Raw genomic sequence first — 20,886 nt, 5'->3', positions numbered from 1 at the left:
AAATATACAAGAATTCCATCTTGTTTGACATCGTCTATTTGTTTATCGAAGAAACCATCACTGTTGACTTAATTTACAGAAAGCCAACATGGTCCAAACAAGCCACAGCAGACGCACCAGATCTTACGGCCTAGACTGCTATACCATAATAATATGCTTCATATGAAACAGATATAAAACCCACCGTCCACAAAAAAAATTGCAGAGATGGTGATCTTCAATCCAGAGATGGATCAGTTAATTATATATTGGATCTAGATTCATAAATGCCCAAAATTCTATCCTGTAGCATCAATTTGATGGGTTGAATGGCAACCACAAGTCTATGGCCACTTGTTTTAGTAACGAGTTCAGTGTGGTCACTGGATGATTAGTTGAACCATAATAATATTAAATTGATCTCAAAAAATTACTGGAGAGTGTAGAACAATAACAAAAATTATTACATTTTCAATAAAAGTTGTTATATATTATTTAACATTTCAAATCAAACTATTATTTAAATTAGATTTACACCAAAAAGAATCGATATGAAAGATTCATAACGTGGCCCTAAAGCATGTTGCATTTTTGAGACTTGTATCCCTATTATCTGTTCCAATTTCATCACTCTGACAAGATTGGCACGCATTAATGAAAGTGGGGATTAGTCGAGATGCATCTGGCACTCCGATTAAAAAAAAAAAAAAAAAAAAAAAAGTGAAGAAAAAAGACAAAACTTACAACATGCGCTAAGCGTCTAAGCAGAACTCTTTCGCTGCTTCCCAGCGAGTCCTAGGGACTTTTTTCTTTCATTCCAAACAACTTCTACCACCACAATTTTGGGCTTTTCAATCGTTCTCTACTGTTTGTTATGGATATCAAGAAATTTCATAAGAAAAGGAAGCACGAAGAAAGGAGCACCAGAGGCTGGTGGAGCGTGGCCTGTGCTTGGTTTATATGCTTTCCGGTCACCAATTTTTGTCTGACCGTCTATTTTGTTTGTTTGAAGTTATATTAGGAATTCAAGTCTTGACATAAAACTCAATCACCCATGTCTCTTTTAAAAATTAATCAATTTCCAGTAAATCCATCAATATTTTAAATTGATTAACAGATTATTTTAAAAACAAAACAAATCGCAGAAGCAGCTCTTTCAAATGCACAAAAATGAGATAAGGGTTTCTCTTTCATTCGCTAAAAGACGCACGGCACGGAAAATAAGAAGACACACCGCATTAGGATCGATATAGCCCATCCCCGTCGGCCCGTACCCATCCCCTTCACTAAAATATCAATAAATAAGATATTCTTAAAACGAATTTTACATAGGTATTGATACAAAGTAGGATGATAAAAAATAAATGTAACGGTAAATTTAACAAGTTTAATTTTTAATTTTTAATTTTATTATTTTATTTATTTTTTATCACTTCATTTTTGTATAAAAATCATTATAAATTTTTTTTATAAGTATAATATTATTATATTCTTAAAATTATATTTGAAAAATTTAACAAATAAGGATATAATCAATCAGGATGAAAGATTTAAAAGATAAATGATAAAATTTGAGATGAGTCTGACTCCTTATCTAATAAGATTTTATTGAATGAAAGAATTATTCTCACTTATAACTCAGTAGATTTAAGTGTATTTAATCGGTGTGTAAGACTTTAGTATTTTTTCTTCACGGTTAAACCCATATATTAAATCATATCTATTAATAAAGATAATTGTTAACTCTAACTCTTTATCCATTGATAAAATATTTAGCTCTACTGAACCTAAATTCTAATACGATAATAGAATTTAAGATGAAATATTTAGCTCTACTAAACCTATATTCTAATACGATAATAGAATTTAAGATAAAATATTTAGCTCTACTGAACCTACATTCTAATACGATAATAGAATTTAAGATGGATCTCACTTCTCACCTAATAAAACTTATAACCCAACAGGGAAGGCAGCCAAACTTGACAAGAATGTAATAATCTTTGTTGGACTTAATTTCATTGGCTAATATATATGGAGTTCTTCTGCTTAGAACGGCATGCGCTAAGCGTCTTAAAATAATGTCAAGATGTTACTATTTATAGGCCCTGTGCTAAGCAGAACTCTTCTTTCACTGCTTCCCAGCGAGTCCTAGCAGTAATGGACTTTTGTCTTTCATTCCAAACAACTTCTACCACCGCAATTTTGGGCTTTTCAATCGTTCTCTACTGTTTGTTATGGATATCAAGAAATTTGATAAGAAAAGGAAGCAAGAAGAAAGGAGCACCAGAGGCTGGTGGAGCGTGGCCTATGCTTGGCCATCTACATCTCTTAGGAGGTCCACAACCGCCTCACAGAGTGTTAGCCGACATGGCTGATAAGTATGGACCAATCTTCACTATCAAGATGGGCGTGTATCGAGCTTTAGTGGTGAGCAATTGGGAGACTGCTAAAGAATGTCTCACTACCCATGATAAAGTCTTTGCCAATCGTCCAAAAACAATGGCCTCCGAGCTGTTAACTTACAATTTTTCCATGTTTGGTTTCAGCCCATATGGCCCCTATTGGCGCCAGATTCGCAAGATTGCGACACTTGAGCTTCTCTCAACCCACCGGCTTGAGAAACTTAGAAATGTACGAGAATCCGAGGTGAAAACTTCTTTAAAAGAGTTATATGAGGTATGGGTTGAGAAGAAATATGATAGTGGGAATAAGGTGTTGGTGGATATGAAAAGATGGTTCGGAGACGTAACCCTTAACGTGATTTTGAGAATATTGGTTGGAGAGCGATGCAGTTTGCGAGAGGGTAAAGAGAGTAATAGATGGAAAGAGGAATTAACCAACTTTTTCGCCTTAAGTGGTAAGTTTGTGGTGTCAGATGCGTTACCATATCTGAAGTGGTTGGATATAGGAGGAGACAAGAAGTCAATGAAGAAGACGGCAAAAGAATTAGACATTGTTATTCAAGAATGGCTGGAAGAGCACAAGAGAAAAGTGAAGGGAGATCAAGAAGACTTCATGGATGTGATGATGTCCATTCTGGATGATCCAGAGTTGTTTCCAGGTCGTGATGCTGATACTGTCAACAAAGCTACATGTCTGGTACGCCTCTATTAATTAATTTTAGTTTCTTCTGCTATTTCTGGATGTGCTATTAATCACATCAGACTTTAGTAGTATTAATGTATTATCATACGTGTCATATCTTGGTTTTAATGCCAAATATATATATATTATACGTCAAACTTTCTTTTGAGAAATGACAAGGCTTGTACCTTTGAAAAAGTTCAAAAATTGGCAACGTACAGAACATAAAATTAATTAAGGCTGAGAAGAACAAATGATGGCACATAGGAGAGAGAGAGTTAAATAGAGAATTATATAAGTTATAACATTATCTGCCAATTTTCCCCTCTCTACCAACTTTGCAGGCTCTCATATTGGCGGCCGCAGACACTTCAACAGTTACATTGACGTGGGCTCTCTCTTTACTTCTCAACAACCCCGATGTCCTAAAGAAAGCCCAGAATGAATTAGACATTCAGATTGGAAAAGAAAGGCAAGTGAGGGAGTCAGACCTAAAAAATTTAACTTATCTCCAGGCCATCCTGAAGGAAACCATGCGTCTATACCCTGCTGGTCCCCTCGCACTTCCACATGAATCTACGGAAGATTGCACTGTTCTTGATTACCATGTACCGGCAGGCACACGGCTCTTTATTAATCTTTGGAAGATTCATCGTGATCCTCATGTTTGGTTGGACCCTTGTAAGTTTCAGCCAGAAAGATTTCTTACGACCCATAAGGATTTTGATGTGAGGGGCCAGAATTTTGAATACATGCCGTTTAGTAGCGGCAGAAGAATGTGCCCTGGAGTGTCGTTTGGCCTTCAAGTTATGCAACTTACACTTGCTTCTTTGCTGCATGATTTTGAATTTTTAACCCCGTTTGATGAACCTGTTGACATGAAAGAAGGGATAGGAATGACTCTTGTTAAAATCGCTCCACTTGAAATTCTTCTCACTCCACGACTTTCTCCTTCTTTATATGCTTAAATTGATTTAATTCAGTGATAATTGATGTATACTCTTTTATATTTTTTATTGATCAATGATGTGTTTCTTTCAACGATCATGCATATGACACTCACCATAAAGATTATAGTGGATATGGGTTAATTTGGGCCGCAGAGGAAACCAAACTATAAAACTTAATACTACAAGCAAATTGAGGGATTTCTCTGGGCACATGGGTTGAATTAACTAGAGATAATGACATGTAAGCACTTAATTCAAATATTAAATACTAATATATTCCAGGAATTCAACCCGTCCTCTCTTGTCATTTGCCGTTCCACGTAAGTTTAGATGCTTTCCGGTCACCAATTTTTGTCTGACCGTCTATTTGTTTGTTTCAAAGGAATTCAAGTCTTGACATAAAACTCAATCCACCCATGTCTCTTTTAAAAATTAATCAATTTCCAGTAAATCCATCAATATTTTAAATTGATTAACAGATTGGTATTCCAACATTTTAAAAATTGATTGCTTAGTATTTTTAAACTAACAAAACAAATAGCAGAAGCAGCTCTTTCAAATGCACAAAAATTTGATGAAGGGTTTCTTTTTCATTCGCTAAAAACGCACGGCACGGAGAATAAGAAGACGCACCGCATTAGGGTCCATATAGCCTATCCCTGTCGGCCCGTCCCCATCCACTTCACTAAAATATCAACAAATCAGATATTCTTTAAACCCCGTTTGAAAAATTTAACAAAAAACAAAAAAGGAAATACCCAACCAGAATGAACGATTTAGAAGATAAGGATGGCAGCCAAAATTGACAAGAATGTAATAATCTTTGTTGGACTTAATAATTTCATTGGCTAATATATCGAGTGCTCTTAGACTCAAACGTTCCATTTTGTTGAATAGATCATCAACTATTACTGATCCACAAGGCACAAACAGCAAGTTAATTATTACACCTCGGAAAGTATCTGTACATCAATATGTAAGTACTTGTCCTCATAAAGGAAGTAATTTGCAGCGAAGGTACACCCAGCATCAATGGAATTTTTACCAAAACCCATTGCGGTCGCTGCAATTTTTGCGGTCTTCCTCTACACTTTCTTATTGATATCAAGATTAATCGTACAAAGGAACAGAAGCAAGAAGAGAGCAGCGCCGGAAGCGGGTGGAGCGTGGCCTGTTATTGGTCATCTACACCTCTTAGGAGGCCCAAAACCGATTTTCAGGGTGTTAGGAAAAATGGCTGACAAGTACGGCCCAACCTTCAGTATTAAGATGGGCGTTTATCAAATTTTAGTGGTAAGTAGTTGGGAGATTGCTAAAGACTGTCTCACTACCAATGACAAAGTCTTTGCTAATCGTCCAAGAACAATCGCTTTGGAGCTTCTTGGCTACAATTTTTCCATGATAGGCTTTAGCCCATATGGCTCCTACTGGCGTCAAGTACGCAAGATAGCAACACTTGAGCTTCTCTCCAACCATCGGCTTGAGAGGCTAAAACATGTACGACAATCTGAGGTGAAAGCTTCGTTAAAAGAGTTATATGAGCTATGGGTTCAGAAAAGTGGTAGCTCGGATAGGGTTTTGGTGGACATGAAAAGATGGTTTGGGGACGTAACCCTTAAGGTGATTTTAAGGATAATTGTAGGAAAGAGATTTAGTTTGCAAGAGGGTGATGAGATTAATGACCAATGGAAAGAGGAATTAACGAACTTTTCTGAATTGAGTGGTAAGTTCGCGGTGTCAGATGCTCTACCATTTCTGAGGTGGTTGGACATAGGGGGAATCGAAAGATTAATGAAGAAATCGGCAAAAAACTTAGACATTGTTGTTCAAGGATGGTTGGAAGAGCACAAGAGCAAGAGAGTTTCCAGTGAGATGAAGGAAGAGGAAGACTTCATGGACGTGATGTTGTCCCTTTTGGATGATCCAAATGAGTTTCCTGATCGTGATGTTGATACCGTCATTAAAGCTACATGCCTGGTATGCCTCTAGTAACACATCAATAAAAGTTGTCTTTGCAGAGAAATAGTAATTTATCTCAGTTATAAAACTTCATTAAATAAAACAACACCTCAATGCTTAATTTTACTATTCCATTGATCTATAAACAACAAACTTTAAAAATATATGCTCTGTATCATTTTGTAGGCTCTCATATTAGCAGCCTCGGACACCACAGCAGTTACATTGACTTGGGCTCTCTCTTTACTTCTTAACAATCGCCATGTCCTGAAGAAGGCGCAAAATGAATTAGATGTCCAGATTGGTACGGGAAGGCAAGTAAACGAGTCAGACATGAAAAACCTGATTTACCTCCAAGCCATCCTCAAGGAAACAATGCGTTTATACCCTGCTGCACCACTCGCCATTCCACACGAGTCTATGGAAGACTGCAAAGTTCAAGACTACCATGTCCCAGCAGGCACGTGTCTTTTTTTAAATCTCTGGAAGATTCATCGTGATCCTCATGTTTGGAAGGACCCCTGCAAGTTTCAGCCAGAAAGATTTCTTACGACCCACAAGGAGGTTGATGTTAGAGGCCAGAATTTTGAACTTCTACCATTCGGTAGTGGCAGAAGAATGTGCCCTGGAGTGTCATTTGCCCAACAAGTTATGCAACTTTCACTTGCTGCTTTGTTGCATAGCTTTGATTTTGCAACCCCATTGGATGAAGCCGTTGACATGGGCGAAGGCTTAGCATTGACTCTGGAGAAAGCAGCTCCACTTCAAGTCCTCATTACTCCACGCCTCTCTGCTTCTTTATATGGTTGATTAACTTTGAAGATCAGTTTAATTTGTTCTATATTTTGGATTAACCTATTATGGATTTTTATTTATTTGTTATTAGTTGGGGAGTTATCATTAATTTTGTGATTTATAATTCCAGTTATTATTTGACAATCCAAAAACTAAGGGTAATAACCTATTATTTGTTTTTACACTTTCATGAAGTGTAAACAAACATTGCGGGTGTAGATCAAAGTGAACAATTTCGGCTAACCCCCTACTAGGCCCAAAGTGAAAGGAATTTAGGATTTTTCTTTAACCGGTAACGGAAGGAAACGACAAGAGCTTTATGAAGTAAATCGAGGCCAAACCCATTAGCTAGCGCAAGAGATGAGACTCGATCAACACCGATTACTACACAATCATAGCACCCAATCGTGAGCATATCAGAATTGTAATTCAGATCCATTGTAATCCCTTTAGTTTTACTATTCTCTTTACACAAATCTTGTATAAAAACCCCCTCAAACAATGAGGAAGGGGTTACGAATTTCAGATAAGAATTGCATTGTAAGCTCTCACAGTAAATAAAAAAACACAATGGACGTAGGCTGTTAACCTTGCCGAACCACTTTAAAAATCTCTTCGCTTTTAATTCATTTCATTCATATTCATTGCTGATTTTCACTAATCACGCACACATTGGTTTCGATCCCGGCAAGGTCGATTGATCACGCTAATTGGTGTAGAATTCTGTATCAACATTTTGGCGCTAGAAGTAGGGCCTGACCAATATTTCAAAAATTCCGACGAACGTTCACCGCAATTTACCTATCCTAGGACCAAAATGGTGTTCACCAGATTGAAAACTAACATTGGAAATCACGAGAACGTGGAAATCACCCATCAGGAGGTGAAACAGGAGAACACTGGATGCCGACCACCTATGCCGCCAGCCCAGCACACTGCAAACAACCAGGGGGCAGGGACGTCAAATCTCGAGAACAACCAGCTGATGGAGATGATTAGAACAATGGTTACGCAAGCGGTGTAACAGAATGTGGCTGAGCTGAGGAACCAACAACCTATTGTCCAGAACCTTGACCAACCGCGCTTCGCCAACACCACCCCAACAGGTATGAATTTTGCAGGTCGACAGTTCTCTTCGTCGCCGCCGAGGGGCAATCAACGCCTCCAACCTCGCAGGCAGCACTTCATGCACTAGCATGAGTCCCGTGGACAAACAAACCCTAGGAGGCGACCAAGGAAGCAGCCGCTGAAGGAAAACGAAGGTGACAAACATAACCAAGAATCTCGGTGGTATCCCTAACGTCAGCGTGCCAGTTTTAACCCACGCCCAAGACAAGATCTTCGTGAGCCATTTGCGTCAATCTGGCAATGACAGATGTTCCGGTTATGACTGAAGTCGTGAACAACGCACTGACGAGCATGATAACACCTACCAACCCAGCCATCATGACTCGACCTCACGCATCAATGCGCGTGCCGGAGGAGCTTCGCAAGCAACAAACTTGCAAACTCATTTGCTGGAGGTATAGCTTAACATACCCAACCAGGGCAACCAAAATGAAGACTTAGATCGCATGCAAAGGATGCTCGACAATCTAAAAGCTCGGCAGAACAATCTGGTGGAGGAGGTAGTAAGTTCCCCCTTTACGGAGGAAGTTCGCCAAGTCCCGCTCACATGAAGGTTCAAGGCACTAGAGAGAAAGTTCGACGAAAGAGGGGACCCTAGGGATCACCTCGATAACTTTAATGACCTGATGGAGCTATACCAGGTCAGTGACTTAGCAAAATGTCGGTGTTTCGCAGTCACATTAGTTGGAGATGCCAAGAGGTGGTACAAACGGCTTAAGGCGAACTCCATCAACTCTTAGCAACAATTCTCTATATTGTACTTACAGCAATTTTAGGCGAGGAGACAATTGGCAATGCCGCTCAGCTACTTAAGCAATATCCGCAAAAGTGTGATGAATCACTGACCTCGTATTTAACAAGGTTCCAGAACGAGTAGACAAAGGTCGTTGTTACCCCGAAGTATCCATCAGGACTTTACTGATTGCAGTGATCAGACCTAACACGGAGCTGGCGAAAGAACTCTTGAGTGAAGATCATGTGAGCTTGGCCAAATTCGACCAGATGGCCTTGAAACCAGTGAGTAGAGAGCTCGTTAGCGGCACTAGCCAGAAGCTCGATGTAGGGGGCCTCGAACAGAAGACAGGATCACCCTTCGGATAAGCATGGGGGCCAAAACCACAGCGACATGGATTGTAATAGATTTCAAAAGAAACAAAGACTAGATAACCGCGGAGATAGGTAACCTTTTCCGCAGTATGCAAAGTACACCCCTCTCACTCAAGACATCGCCCACATCTATGAAGTGTCTCGAGAGGCAAAGAGGTTGCCTGCTCTAGAAAGGATGAGGAGGGCACCAGGCAAAAGAGATCGGCAAAAATATTGTCTATATCACAAGGATGTCGGGCACAACACGAATGACTGTTGAGCTTGAAGGATGCCATCGAGGACCTGATAAGAAGAGGTCATTTGAAAGAATTTGTTAAGGCAGAACCAGCTTGAGAGAATCCTGACAAGCAAAGTTATCAGGTCTCGAGTCAGGTATAGACCCTAGCTCAACAGGCTTTACCAAACCCCAACGAGGTCTTCGTGAATATAATCTACGGAGGATAGAATATAGCGGGAAGCTTGAGATGAGCTCAGGAGGCCAGAAAGGACTCAGTTCCCGAATAATGAATTGCGAACAGGAGCCGCCCAAGTGGCCCAAACAGGAAAGCCAGATAGTGGGGTTCACAGTTGATGAGTGCAAAACATTCCCTCATCATAATCATGACGCGATTATAATCGTGGCCAGGATTGACAATGCAAGGGTATTAAGGGTTATGGTCGACAATGGGAGCACGACAAAAATCATTTTCTTAGGAGCCTTCCGAGGAATGAAATTCATAGAAAGGAACCAGAACTGTGATGGCCAAATTCCTGGTGGTGGACTGCCCGACCATGTATAACGTCATCCTTGGAAGTCCAATCTTGGATGATTTAAGCGCGATCACATCGGTGCGTTGCCAAGCAATGAGATTTCCAACTTCCCAAAGAGTCGCGACGATCAGAAGCCACATCAAAGAATCTCGAGAATGTTATAATCGGGCTATAAACGCCGCATATAAATGGCCACACCCAAAGACAATGATCATCGTAGAATCCAAGCCGAACCCTGAACCGCTAGAGGACACTATAGATCCTCGCAACCACAAAGAAGAGCCCGCGACGGGACCAACCGAAGAGCTGTTAGAAATAAGTGTTAGCAAGGATGATCCAACTCGCGTGCTAAAGATCGACAGTAGCTTGACTAGAGAGATGGTCGATAATCTAGTTGGGTTCTTAAAGAAGAAACTCGACGTATTTGCATGAGTGCACGCGGATATGGTTGGGATCAGCCCCGAGGTGATGTGTCATAGGTTGAACCTTGACCCACAGGCTCAACCCATAAGATAGAAAAGAAGGTCCATGGATGCAGAGCGCTCTCAAGTGCTCAAGGATGAAAGTTGACAAACTCCTGGAAATCAACTTCATCAGGGAAGTCACATACCCGGACTGGCTTGCCAACCCATTCCTAGTCAAGAAGCCGAATGGCAAGTAGCGAACTTACGTCGACTTCACGGATTTGAACAAAGCATGTCCGAAAGACAGCTTTCCGCTACCATGGATCGACCAACTAGTAGATGCGACAGCAAGAAATGCCCACTTAGCATTATAGACGCGTACTCGAGATATAACTAGATCCCGATGTACCAACCCAATGAAGAGCATACTTCATTTATTACTGACCGTGGAATTTATTGTTACATGGTTATGCTGTTTGGCCTCAAGAACGCAAGTGTGACCTACCAACGCTTGGTGAACAAGATGTTCACCAACCAAATCGGTCATTCCATGGAAGTATACATCGACGACATGCTTGTCAAATCAAAGGTCTCCGAAAGCTATATTGAACACTTGAGAGATATGTTCGACATCCTCAGAAAGTGTCAAATGAAGCTTAATCCATTGAAATGTGCTTTCAGGGTGAGCTCCAGGAAATTCCTAGGCTTCCTTGTGAACCAACGGGTATAGAAGCTAACCCAGAGAAGATTCAGGCTCTGCTCGACATGGAAAGCCCGATTGGCATAAAATAGGTATAGTGTCTGACTGGACGTGTGGCCGCGCTCAACAGGTTCGTTTCCCGAGCCACGAACATATGTTTACCATTCTTTGAGACCTTGAAGGGAAAGAAATGTTTCAAGTGGATATAGGAGTGTTAAAGAGCCTTCCAGGAGCTGAAGAAACACCTCGGACAGCCTCCCCTATTGTCAAAGCTCATCCAAGGCGAGCCGCTACTACTATACTTATCGGTATCGGAGTCCGCTGTCAGCGCGGCATTGGTACATGAAGAGGAAGGAATACAATGGCCAATGTATTATGTGAGCAAGAGAATGCTCGACGTAGAGACAAGGTATCTTGAGATGGAGAAGCTCGCCTAAGCCCTTGTTGTTGCTGCCAAGAAGCTGTGACCCTATTTTCAAGCACACTCCATCCATGTGATGACGAACTTCCCTTTGAAGAAGATAATACAGAAGCCCGAGGCATCGGGTAGACTGATCCAGTGGACAATGGAGATGAGTCAGCATGACATCAAGTATATTCTAAGAACATTGATCAAAGGCCAGGCCGTGGCAGATTTTATATTTGAGTTCTCCTATCAGCCAGAGGCCAAATCAAGCCCGCCAGAGGTAGATACCTCGGGAGAGGTCGAGCAACAGAAACCAAATAGTGATGACTTATAGCTATGGACTCCGTACATAAATAGCTCCTCAAATGAAAAGAAAGTAGGAGCGGGCCTCTTGCTTGAAAATCCAGAGGGAGACCCAATCAGAGCTACAGTAAGGTTCGGGTTCAATGCCTCCAATAACAAAGCTGAGTATGAGGCACTACTCACAGGTATCCGTCTCGTTAGGGAAATGGGGGCAGAGTCCATCAAGATTTATAGTGACTCACAGCTCGTGGTCTACCAAGTTACCAGGGAATACCAGGCAAATGAAGATAGGATGACATCCTACCTCCAGCGAGTAGAAACCGAGCTTGGGCAATTTAGATCCATTCACCAGATCCCAAGGGAGAGAAACTCGCAAGTAGATGCACTAGCTCACCTCTACAATGAACAAAGAAAATGCCAATTCAATCCCAGTTAAATTCCTCCCAAAACCAAGCATCTCCACTCTACAAGTTCTGGGTTAACCATAAGTCAAAGGTATAGTTGGATGGATGCAATCATCACCTACTTGAAGGACGACACATTGCCAGGGGACAGAACTGAAGATAAAGCACTTTGCGCAAAGGCATCTCGGTACACGCTCATCAACGATAGACTGTCCAAGCATGGATTCAATGTACCATTATTGTGATGTATTGACCACGGAGATGCAAATTTATGTCCTAAGAGAGATACAAAGGGAATTTGCGGAAACCATGCAGGGGGCAAATCTCTAGCTTACAAGATGCTCCGTGAGGGATATTACAAGCCAATGGTTTATGATGATGCAGTAGACTATGTCCATAGATGTGACAAATGCTAGAGATTTTCAGATATTTTGCGAGCTCCTCCACAAGAATTGACCACTTTGACAAGCCCTTGGCTATTCGTAATCTGGGGCATCGACCTTATCGGCCCCTTGCTTCCGGGAAAAGAGGACGTTAAATTTGTAGTTGTTGTCATGGATTACTTTACCAAGTGGGCGAAAGTCGAACCATTGGCAACGATAACGTTAAGCAGGTTGAAAGATTTTGTCTATAAGAACATAATTTGTTGGTTTGGAATTCCCCATACAATAATAACCGATAATGGGAAGTGGTTTGACAGCAAAGATTTCAAGACCTTCTGCGAGCGTCTTGGCATCAAAAAGAGTTTCGCAGCCGTCTACTGGCCTCAAGCCAATGAACAAGTAGAGGCTGTAAACAAAGTAATCAAGCACACCATAAAGAAGAAGCTCGACAATCGTAAAGGAAGGTGGGCCGACGAGCTGCCAAAAGCTTTATAGTCTTACAAAACGTCATCCAGGAGCTTGACGGGCGAGACCCTGTTTTCATTGTCTTATAGATGTGAGGCAATGGTCTTGGTTGAAGTAGGAATCAGTTTGTTCCGAAGAGAAATCTTTAACAAAGAGGCAAACGAAGACCTTCTCCACCTAAGGTTAGACCTGATCGAAGAACATCAGGCCAAATCTCAATTAAGGCTTGCCTCGTATCAACAGCGAGTCAAACGATACTTTAATACTAGGGTAAAAAACAAAGACTTTGAAGTGGGCGATCTGGTCCTCAGAAAGGTCGTCCAGGATACTCAAAACCCGAACCTAGAGGCACTGGGCCCAAATAAGAGGGTCCCTTCAGGATATCGAAAAAGCTTGCACCAGGATCTTTTCACTTGGAATGCCTCAACGGCAAAGCAATAATGCGAGCTTAGAACGCCGAGCACTTGCGAAGGTATTACCAATAAGCAGCTTGGGTTTCACTTGTTCTTATGTTCATAATCAACTGTAAGGCCATTCACGGCCAAAAACTTGATTAATAAACGAGGTACTATTCATTATTTTCTGCGATTCATTGATAACATCTTAAGATTGTTATTGTTTTACTAAATCGCGACCTAAGCGATGACGTTCCAAAAAGAAAACGTCAAGAGTCCAGGAAAGACAACTTGTCTTGAACAAGCCAAGCCAAAATCTAACTCTTTGAGGGTGAAACAACCCCGAATCGAGAAAGATAAACTTGAGCTTTAAAATCAAGGAAAAAACACATCGAGGGAAATTGGCCCTAAGTTGGCGACCAAAGAACTCGAAAAGGACAATAAGTCTAAAATTGAAGTTCATCGTTGCATTAGATTTCCTCGCATAAATCGGGATTGAAAATCTCAAATCGACGAAGTTAAACTTGGAAAAATCCAAGAAAAAGAGCGTCGGGCAAAATTGGCCCTAAGCCGGCAACGAAAGCCCAAAAAGGACGAAAAATCCAAATCGATGCTAAAAGTCGCATAAAAATTTTCTTACAAAAATATGAAAAGCTCTTAAAAAAGCGAGCTACGCATGACTTAGAGCAAATTCAAATCTCAAAGTCCAACTATGACGAATTAAATGACTCCGTAAAAATATAACAACCATTGCTCGAAAAAGAAATAATGAAAAATTTTCTTTCATTAATTAAAGCTCAATTACAACCGAGCAATTACAAAAATAATAACAAAAAAAAAAAAAAAAAAAAAGGGATTCTTCATGCTGATGGAGGAGCGAGACATTCATCCTCGACCTGTCCAGGAAGGTCATCGTCGAGAGGAGGAGGAGATGGCTCGTCAGTAAGAGGAATGGAAACTTCCACTCTAAGGTTGGGAACCTCGATTAATGGGATATATCATGGTCAGGGGGGTTGGATCCTCGACTTGAAGCTAGGGCTCGACCTCTTTCTCGCCTCTTTCGACCTCCCCTTGGTCCTCGCCCTTTTCCTCGGACTCGTCTGAGTAAACAAAAGTCTCCCCCCGGGCTTCAACCCTCATCCTTTCAACTTCTTTCTGATAAGCTTGGAGAAAGAAAGAGAAGTCAATTGAAGGATAGGCTTCCTATTCCAGATAAGAAAGGTAGATGTTTCCCAGGCCAGAGTAGTAATGGCCTCGTTCAGCTTGTCAATCAGAAGCTTGAGCTGTCTAGCCTCAGCTTCAACCTTCTGGCGACCTGTCATCTCCCAGCTAAGGTCGAGCAAAGACTGTTTGGATTTGGCCTCCCAGCTCGTGGTAGCTTTCTGATCCGAGGATAACTCAGAGTTCAGTTTGTTGTTGGCACCCTGCTACTGCACCAAAGTCTCCGCGACCTCTGCTGCCTTAGCCTCCACCTTGGCTCGAGTAGCCTCGCTCGCTTTAAGCTTGTCAAGGAATTCCCTTCCCTTGCCCTGGAAGGTTGCGATTTCCCCCCTAAGTCGCTCAAGCTCAACAAGTCTAGCCTCTTTCTCCTTCTCTGCAAGCTCGGCCCTAGCCATAGCATCGTCTGTACAGCCTGCCATTTTTGGTGTTTCGCCTCTACAGTGTCGTTGCATTCCTCGTACAGAAGTCTACTTGCCATGGCAACCTGAAAAGAGGAGACGAGGAGTCAACAAGAAGCAAGAATAACCTGCAAAGGGAAAAGGGGCGCGGATTACCCGTTCCTTCGCCACGTAGCTGCAGGTTAATACCAACATCTAGGACGGAGATGAGTCCCTAACGGCCGCGAATGTTCGTAGGGTAACACAATCCCTGGCCACCGCGACCTCAACACCGATATGGTCGGGGAGTTGGTCAATCAACCTATTGACCACAACTTGGGCCGCTTCGTCTATTTCCTTGTTTTTTGGCTAGGATGAGCCAGGCTTACTCCCCCCAGAAGCGTCTGCCTCACTAGTAAGGATGAATTTCTTCTTAGCCAAGCCTTTGGCAGTTTCATTTCGAAGAGCACTGGCTTGCGTGGTAACCTCTTTGCCCGAGCCAATCTGCTACTCGGGTGCTTTATTTTTTGTCGAACCTCCAGTTGGTTCGGACGCTTTTTTCCCTAGCCCTTTTCAGGGCTCCATAATGCTTTTCCCACCAACTACCTTAGTAGCAGTCGCGGGCTTCTTCGCGCTTGGGCCTCCCCCAAACTTGCCACCGACATGCTTAGAGCCAGCAATTTCCACGGGCTACTTCATCCCCAAAGCAGTTGGAGCCTCTGTAGTGGTCGCGAAGGCAGCCGTTTTCTTCTTTTTTGGTTTTTCAGCCCACATTTCTGCAAGAAAAAAGGCAAGAGAATTAGCAATCTATTTTGCGGGGGAAAGCAAGCGTGAGCAAGCAACAACTTAACCTTTCTCCAAAAGTGCTAAGAAATTGGCCTCGTCCTAACAGAAGCCGTATGCTTTCAGGTGAAAAAGAGTAAGAAGCTCATTGACGTTGAGCTGATTGTCCAGAAGTCGCTAAAACACTGCAGTCTTTGTAAGCTCGTGGCTAGAAGATAATTCTGCTCGACGTTAACTGCAAAAACAAAACAAGACAATCAGTTAGAATGTACAGCTCGAGAACAATCCTCACGCATACATGGGAAACCCGAGGCTTACTCGCTTTCGTAGCGAAGACACAGTCTCCAGGGCTTCGTAGAAGAAGAACTATGAGTCTTAGTGTGGAACTTTCTTCGGGATGTCGATTAGCCAGTTAAAGCGTACTCTTCTCGCTTTGGAAAGGTAGTACATCTGGTCTTGCCTTTTTTTGAGCTTGTACAAGTGGACGAGCTCTTCGACGGATGACCCAGCCAATTCAGCGATTATGTACGTGATGTACATCGCAATGATGATCACATAAGAGTTGGCCGTTAGTTGGAGAGGAACGATGTCGAATCGCCTCAGCACGTTATCGATGAAGTAGTGTGGGGGAATGGATACCCCGCACCTAAGGAGAGTCTCGAAAATTGCTACTCACTCGGGTGGAGGGTTCTTTCGAGAATATTCCTCGGGAACCATTAAGTTAAGTTGTGGAGCGTAGACCGCTCTTATGCTTTCAAGATCCTCGATGGTGATCGACGATTGTTGTTCTCTTCGCAGCCTGTGGGCTAGGGATGGCGGGGAATGAGCCAGCTGGATCGAAGCACAATCGACAAGCCCGCATCATTAGGGTCCGAACTTTTAGTGACGAATTCTTCAGATATCTCGAGGGACACATCCCCAAGGGCTATCGAGCCTTCCAGCTAATCGAACATACGATCTATTGTACGACTATTAGACGACGACATGGTTGTAACTCGACTCTAGGTACCTGAAAAAAGAAGTGAACATGTGTTAGAGCTTGAACAAATCGACGACCATTCCACACTCGCTTCTATTTCAGAAACCCGAGATAGCTCGCGTAATGCAGTGAAAGTACACGACCAACTCGAGACCATTGGAGACGCACCCAAAAAACCCAACTAAAACCTTAAAACATCCAATGTGGCTAGCCACCCTTGGACGTAAAAATCAGAAAAACAAAAGAGAATAAGGAAGAGAAGCCTTACCAGAATGGGGAAAGTGTTGAGAACTCGTGAGAAAAACCATCGCCATGATGCAAGAGCAACAGCGGAGAGCAGCAAGAGAGTCAAAATAACTTTCGAAGTGATTACTCTGAGGTTTTTCGCCACCTTTTATAGTGGTTTGCATGGGAGACGAAAAGACGGGGTTTAATTGTGGCCGTCGACTTAAAGTCGATCATCACCCTTCATTTATCGAGTAATCTTAGCCCTTGGATGTGGCCACGTGTTGACCATCCACGGGGAGCGACGAACTGTCAGATTGCAGTAATGATAACCATCGCTGCACGTTGCCTTAACTTTGCGTGTAAACAGCTATCGTTGCCCACGCGCGACGAAACGTAACTGACAAAGGCTACCACATTTAATGCAGCACGACCATGCAGAAATTACCTTTATACCCTAACTGTTCATATTCTTAGTTTTGACAGGTACCGTGAGGAATAAAGATCCAAGTGTGAGGTACGTCGGCCAAGCACAAGGTCGATCATGGGGGCCCGGTTGAACATGAACTCAGAGACTCACTGTCGAGGTAGAACTTAGCATTAGATCGAGCAATAGTCTTCGAAGCCCAAAACAAGCATCGAACACTAGGGGGCAAATGTTGTGTGTGATTTTTCCACCAAGCTCGGGCCAACTCAAGGATATAGCTCGACCCAGAATGAGCTCGGCAACTATGATTGATCGACCCAACATAAGCTTGTCGAGATATAGCTCGACCCACCATAAGCTAGTCGCAACCAATTTGAAGAATCATTCAATCAATCTCCAAATTACTTCAGATCCCAGATATTACGAGAATGACTCGATCAACAGCGATCATTGCCCAATCACAGCACCCAATCACGAGAATATCGTAATTGCGATCCAGATCAATTGTAATGCCCTTAATTTCGCTCTTTTCTTTGCACGAATCTTGTATAAAAACCCCCTCAAACAATGAGGAAGGGGTTACAAATTTCAGATAAGGATTGCATTGTAAGTTCTCACAACAAATAAAAAAACACAATGGACATAGGTTGTTAACCTCACCGAACCACTTTAAAAATCTCTTTGCTTTTAATTCATTTCATTCATATTCATTGCTGATTTTCACTAATCACACACACATCGGTTCCGATCCCGGCAAGGTTGAACTGGGATCTCTTTGCTTCAGATCCCAGATATTACTGGAATGATTTGATCAACAGTAATCACTGTGCAATCACAGTGCCCAATCGCAAGAATATCGGAATTGCGATCTAGATCAATTGTAATGCCCTTAATTTCGCTCTTTTCTTTGCATGAATCTTGTATAAAAACCCCTTCAAATAATGAGGAAGGGGTTATAAATTTCAGATAAGATTTGCATTGTAAGCTCTCACAACAAATAAAAAAACACAATGGATGTAGGTTGTTAACCTCACCAAACCACTTTAAAAATCTTTTTGCTTTTAATTCATTTCATTCATATTCATTGCTGATTTTCACTAATCACGCACACATCGGTTTCGATCTCGGCAAGATTGATCGGATCACTCTAGTTTGTACAGAATTCTATATCAACATGGATTAATTTAAAATTAATGATGAATATTAAAGTTTATTTTTTGGTTGGATATAAAATTACTTTATTATCCTTTTTTAAATGGATTTTATTAATAGATTTTAATGGAGAGTAGGTAATTGTCATTTTCAAACTTTTTTTTTTAGTATCAAATACACGCCAAACCTTGCTTCCAAACTTTCTTGTAATTTTCTTTTTGTTTTGACCAGGTTTGTACGTTTGAAAAAGTTAAAAATTGAGAACGTACAGAACATAAAATTAATTGAGATAAGGCTAAGAAGAACAAATGATGATACATAGGAGAGATAGAATTAATAGAGAAGGAGAGATAGAATTAATGGAGAATTATAAGTTTTAACATTGAGTAATACTGCACTTACAAATATTTATATATAAAGTGATATGTTAAAAAATAAATAAAATAATAAATATAATAATTTTAACTTTTTATTAGACTCTTCCATTCATTTTTTGTTACTTGGAAATCTCGGTGAGATTTATATAGTATTATTGTTTAACATTATCTGCCAATTTTCCCCTCTCTACTAACTTTGCAGGCTCTCATAGCGGCCGCAGACACTTCAACAGTTACATTGACGTGGGCTCTGTCTTTACTCCTCAACAAGCCCGATGTCTTAAAAAGAAAGCTCAGAAAGAATTAGACATTCAGAAAGGCAAGCGAGGGAGTCAGAGATAAAAAATTTAACTTATCTCCAGGCCATCCTGAAGGAAACCATGTGTCTATACCCTGCTGGTCCACTCGCACTTCCACATGAATCTACAGAAGATTGCACCGTTCTTGAGTACCATGTACCGGCGGGCACGCGGCTCTTTATTAATCTTTGGAAGATTCATCGTGATCCTCGTGTTTGGTAGGACCCTTGTAAGTTTCAGCCAGAAAGATTTCTTACTACCCACAAGGAATTTGATGTGATAAGCCAGAATTTTGAATACACTCCGTTTAGTAGCGGCAGAAGAATGTGCCCTGGAGTGTCGTTTGGCCTTCAAGTTATGCGACTTACACTTACTTCTTTGCTGCATGGGTTTGAATTTGCAACCCCGTTTGAGAGAAGGGATAGTAATGACTCTTGTTAAAATCGCTCCACTCGAACTTCTTCTCACTCCACGACTTTCTCCTTCTTTATATGCTTAAATGGATTTAATTCAGTGATAATTGATGTATACTCTTCTATATTTTTTATTGATCAATGATGTGTTTCTGTCGATTTATTCAACGATCATGCCTATGACACCATAAAGATTGGCTACTTCCATGCATCATCGCATGTACCTAGGATTATAGTGGACATGAGTTAATTTGAGCTGCCGAGGAAACCAAACAATAAAACTTAACCTAAGGGATTGACATGACGATGAAAAAAGTTTACTTTCTTTATTGATTTTTTAGGTTCAAACCATCTTGGGGTTATCTATCATATTTATGGCTTATCTGAAATATTAGGTTTATAGAGTATTCAATAAGTCTTGAGGATTAACTGAAGTGTGCGCCATCCAACACTATGGTTAAAAAAAAAAAAAAAAAAATTATGGGCGTGTTTGGTTCATTATTCCTGCCCATATTTCTAATCCTATTCTCCAAATAATCTTTGGCACATTATTCTAGAAATATTACCCAATTTTTTGTAATTACTTTTAGACCCCATAAGGTTATTAACTTCATTAAATACCCCCTAAAAAAAGTTTAAAAAATAACAAAAATACCCCCGTGACCCATACTTGGCAGATTCCGGCAACCACCGTCGGTGGTAGCCGGAATCTGCCACAACGGTGAATTACCGACTGGAACTGGCTGGTAATTCACCGATCTGGCCTTTTTCCAGCCAGATCCACAGTGGATCTGGTTGAAAAAGGCCAGATCTGGCTGTCGTTGACGGTCAAAGATGGCCGTCGTTTTGGTCTTTTTCGGTCGTCGATTGCCATAGCAGGTCGTAGATCTGGCCTTTTCCGGCCGGCCAGATTCGTGGTGGATCTGGCCGGAAAAGGCTATAACGACGCATTACGACACAGATCTGACCGGTTTGTGTCGTAACACAATTTTCTGACCAGATTCCGACAGTGGTGGCTGGAATCTGGCATTGCAGGTGGTAGGGGTATTTTTATCATTTTATATGTTGGGGTGTTTAATTAAATTAGTAAACCTAGGGGCTTTTTTATAAATTTTTAAATTTTACCTCGTAATACTCTCATATTCAACTACCCAATATTATTCTCAAAATTCTATCCAAAATAATGAACCAAACGCATCCTATAAAACTTAATATAATTAACTAAATAGCATCACAATCAACACCACAAGCAAATTGAAGGATTTTGAGGGCACATGGGTTGAATTAATTGGAGATAATGACAGGTAAGCATTTAATTCAAATATTAAATACTAATATATTCCAGGAATTCAACCCGTCCTCTCTTACCATTCGCCGTTCCACGTCAGTTTAGATGCTTTCCAGTCACCAAATTTTGT

The 20,886-nt window shown here is 41.3% G+C and overlaps 2 protein-coding genes and 1 pseudogene across 2 annotated transcripts; all 3 read left to right on the top strand.

The window, feature by feature from the left end:
* Positions 1-2,139: 2,139 nt before the first annotated feature.
* On the top strand, positions 2,140-4,090 carry LOC116140032 (cytochrome P450 CYP82D47-like). Its single transcript, XM_031425667.1, has 2 exons — positions 2,140-3,081; positions 3,411-4,090. The coding sequence occupies exons 1-2, from the start codon at positions 2,140-2,142 to the stop codon at positions 4,032-4,034; spliced, it is 1,566 nt and encodes a 521-aa protein (XP_031281527.1). The 3' UTR covers positions 4,035-4,090.
* A 796-nt stretch (positions 4,091-4,886) lies between these two features.
* Positions 4,887-6,860, top strand: LOC116140018 (cytochrome P450 CYP82D47-like). Its single transcript, XM_031425649.1, has 2 exons — positions 4,887-5,993; positions 6,162-6,860. The coding sequence occupies exons 1-2, from the start codon at positions 5,049-5,051 to the stop codon at positions 6,783-6,785; spliced, it is 1,569 nt and encodes a 522-aa protein (XP_031281509.1). The 5' UTR covers positions 4,887-5,048; the 3' UTR covers positions 6,786-6,860.
* Positions 6,861-16,847: 9,987 nt separating this feature from the next.
* Positions 16,848-19,496, top strand: LOC116139990 (annotated as a pseudogene).
* The last annotated feature ends 1,390 nt before the right edge of the window (positions 19,497-20,886 follow it).

This window comes from Pistacia vera, unplaced genomic scaffold (genome assembly GCF_008641045.1).
Source record: "Pistacia vera cultivar Batoury unplaced genomic scaffold, PisVer_v2 Contig360, whole genome shotgun sequence".
Taxonomy (NCBI): Eukaryota; Viridiplantae; Streptophyta; class Magnoliopsida; order Sapindales; family Anacardiaceae; genus Pistacia; species Pistacia vera.
The sequence above is the reverse complement of the archived record's forward strand: the minus strand, read 5'-3'. Positions and strand labels throughout refer to the sequence as shown.

What these genes read in the sequence shown, in the direction of transcription:
- LOC116140032 (XM_031425667.1), top strand. Translation starts at nt 2,140, where the DNA reads ATGGACTTTTGTCTTTCATTCCAAACAACTTCTACCACCGCAATTTTG. An exon ending in TCAACAAAGCTACATGTCTG is followed by an intron (nt 3,082 to 3,410) that starts GTACGCCTCTAT and finishes CCAACTTTGCAG; the next exon opens with GCTCTCATATTGGCGGCCGC.
- LOC116140018 (XM_031425649.1), top strand. Translation starts at nt 5,049, where the DNA reads ATGGAATTTTTACCAAAACCCATTGCGGTCGCTGCAATTTTTGCGGTC. An exon ending in TCATTAAAGCTACATGCCTG is followed by an intron (nt 5,994 to 6,161) that starts GTATGCCTCTAG and finishes ATCATTTTGTAG; the next exon opens with GCTCTCATATTAGCAGCCTC.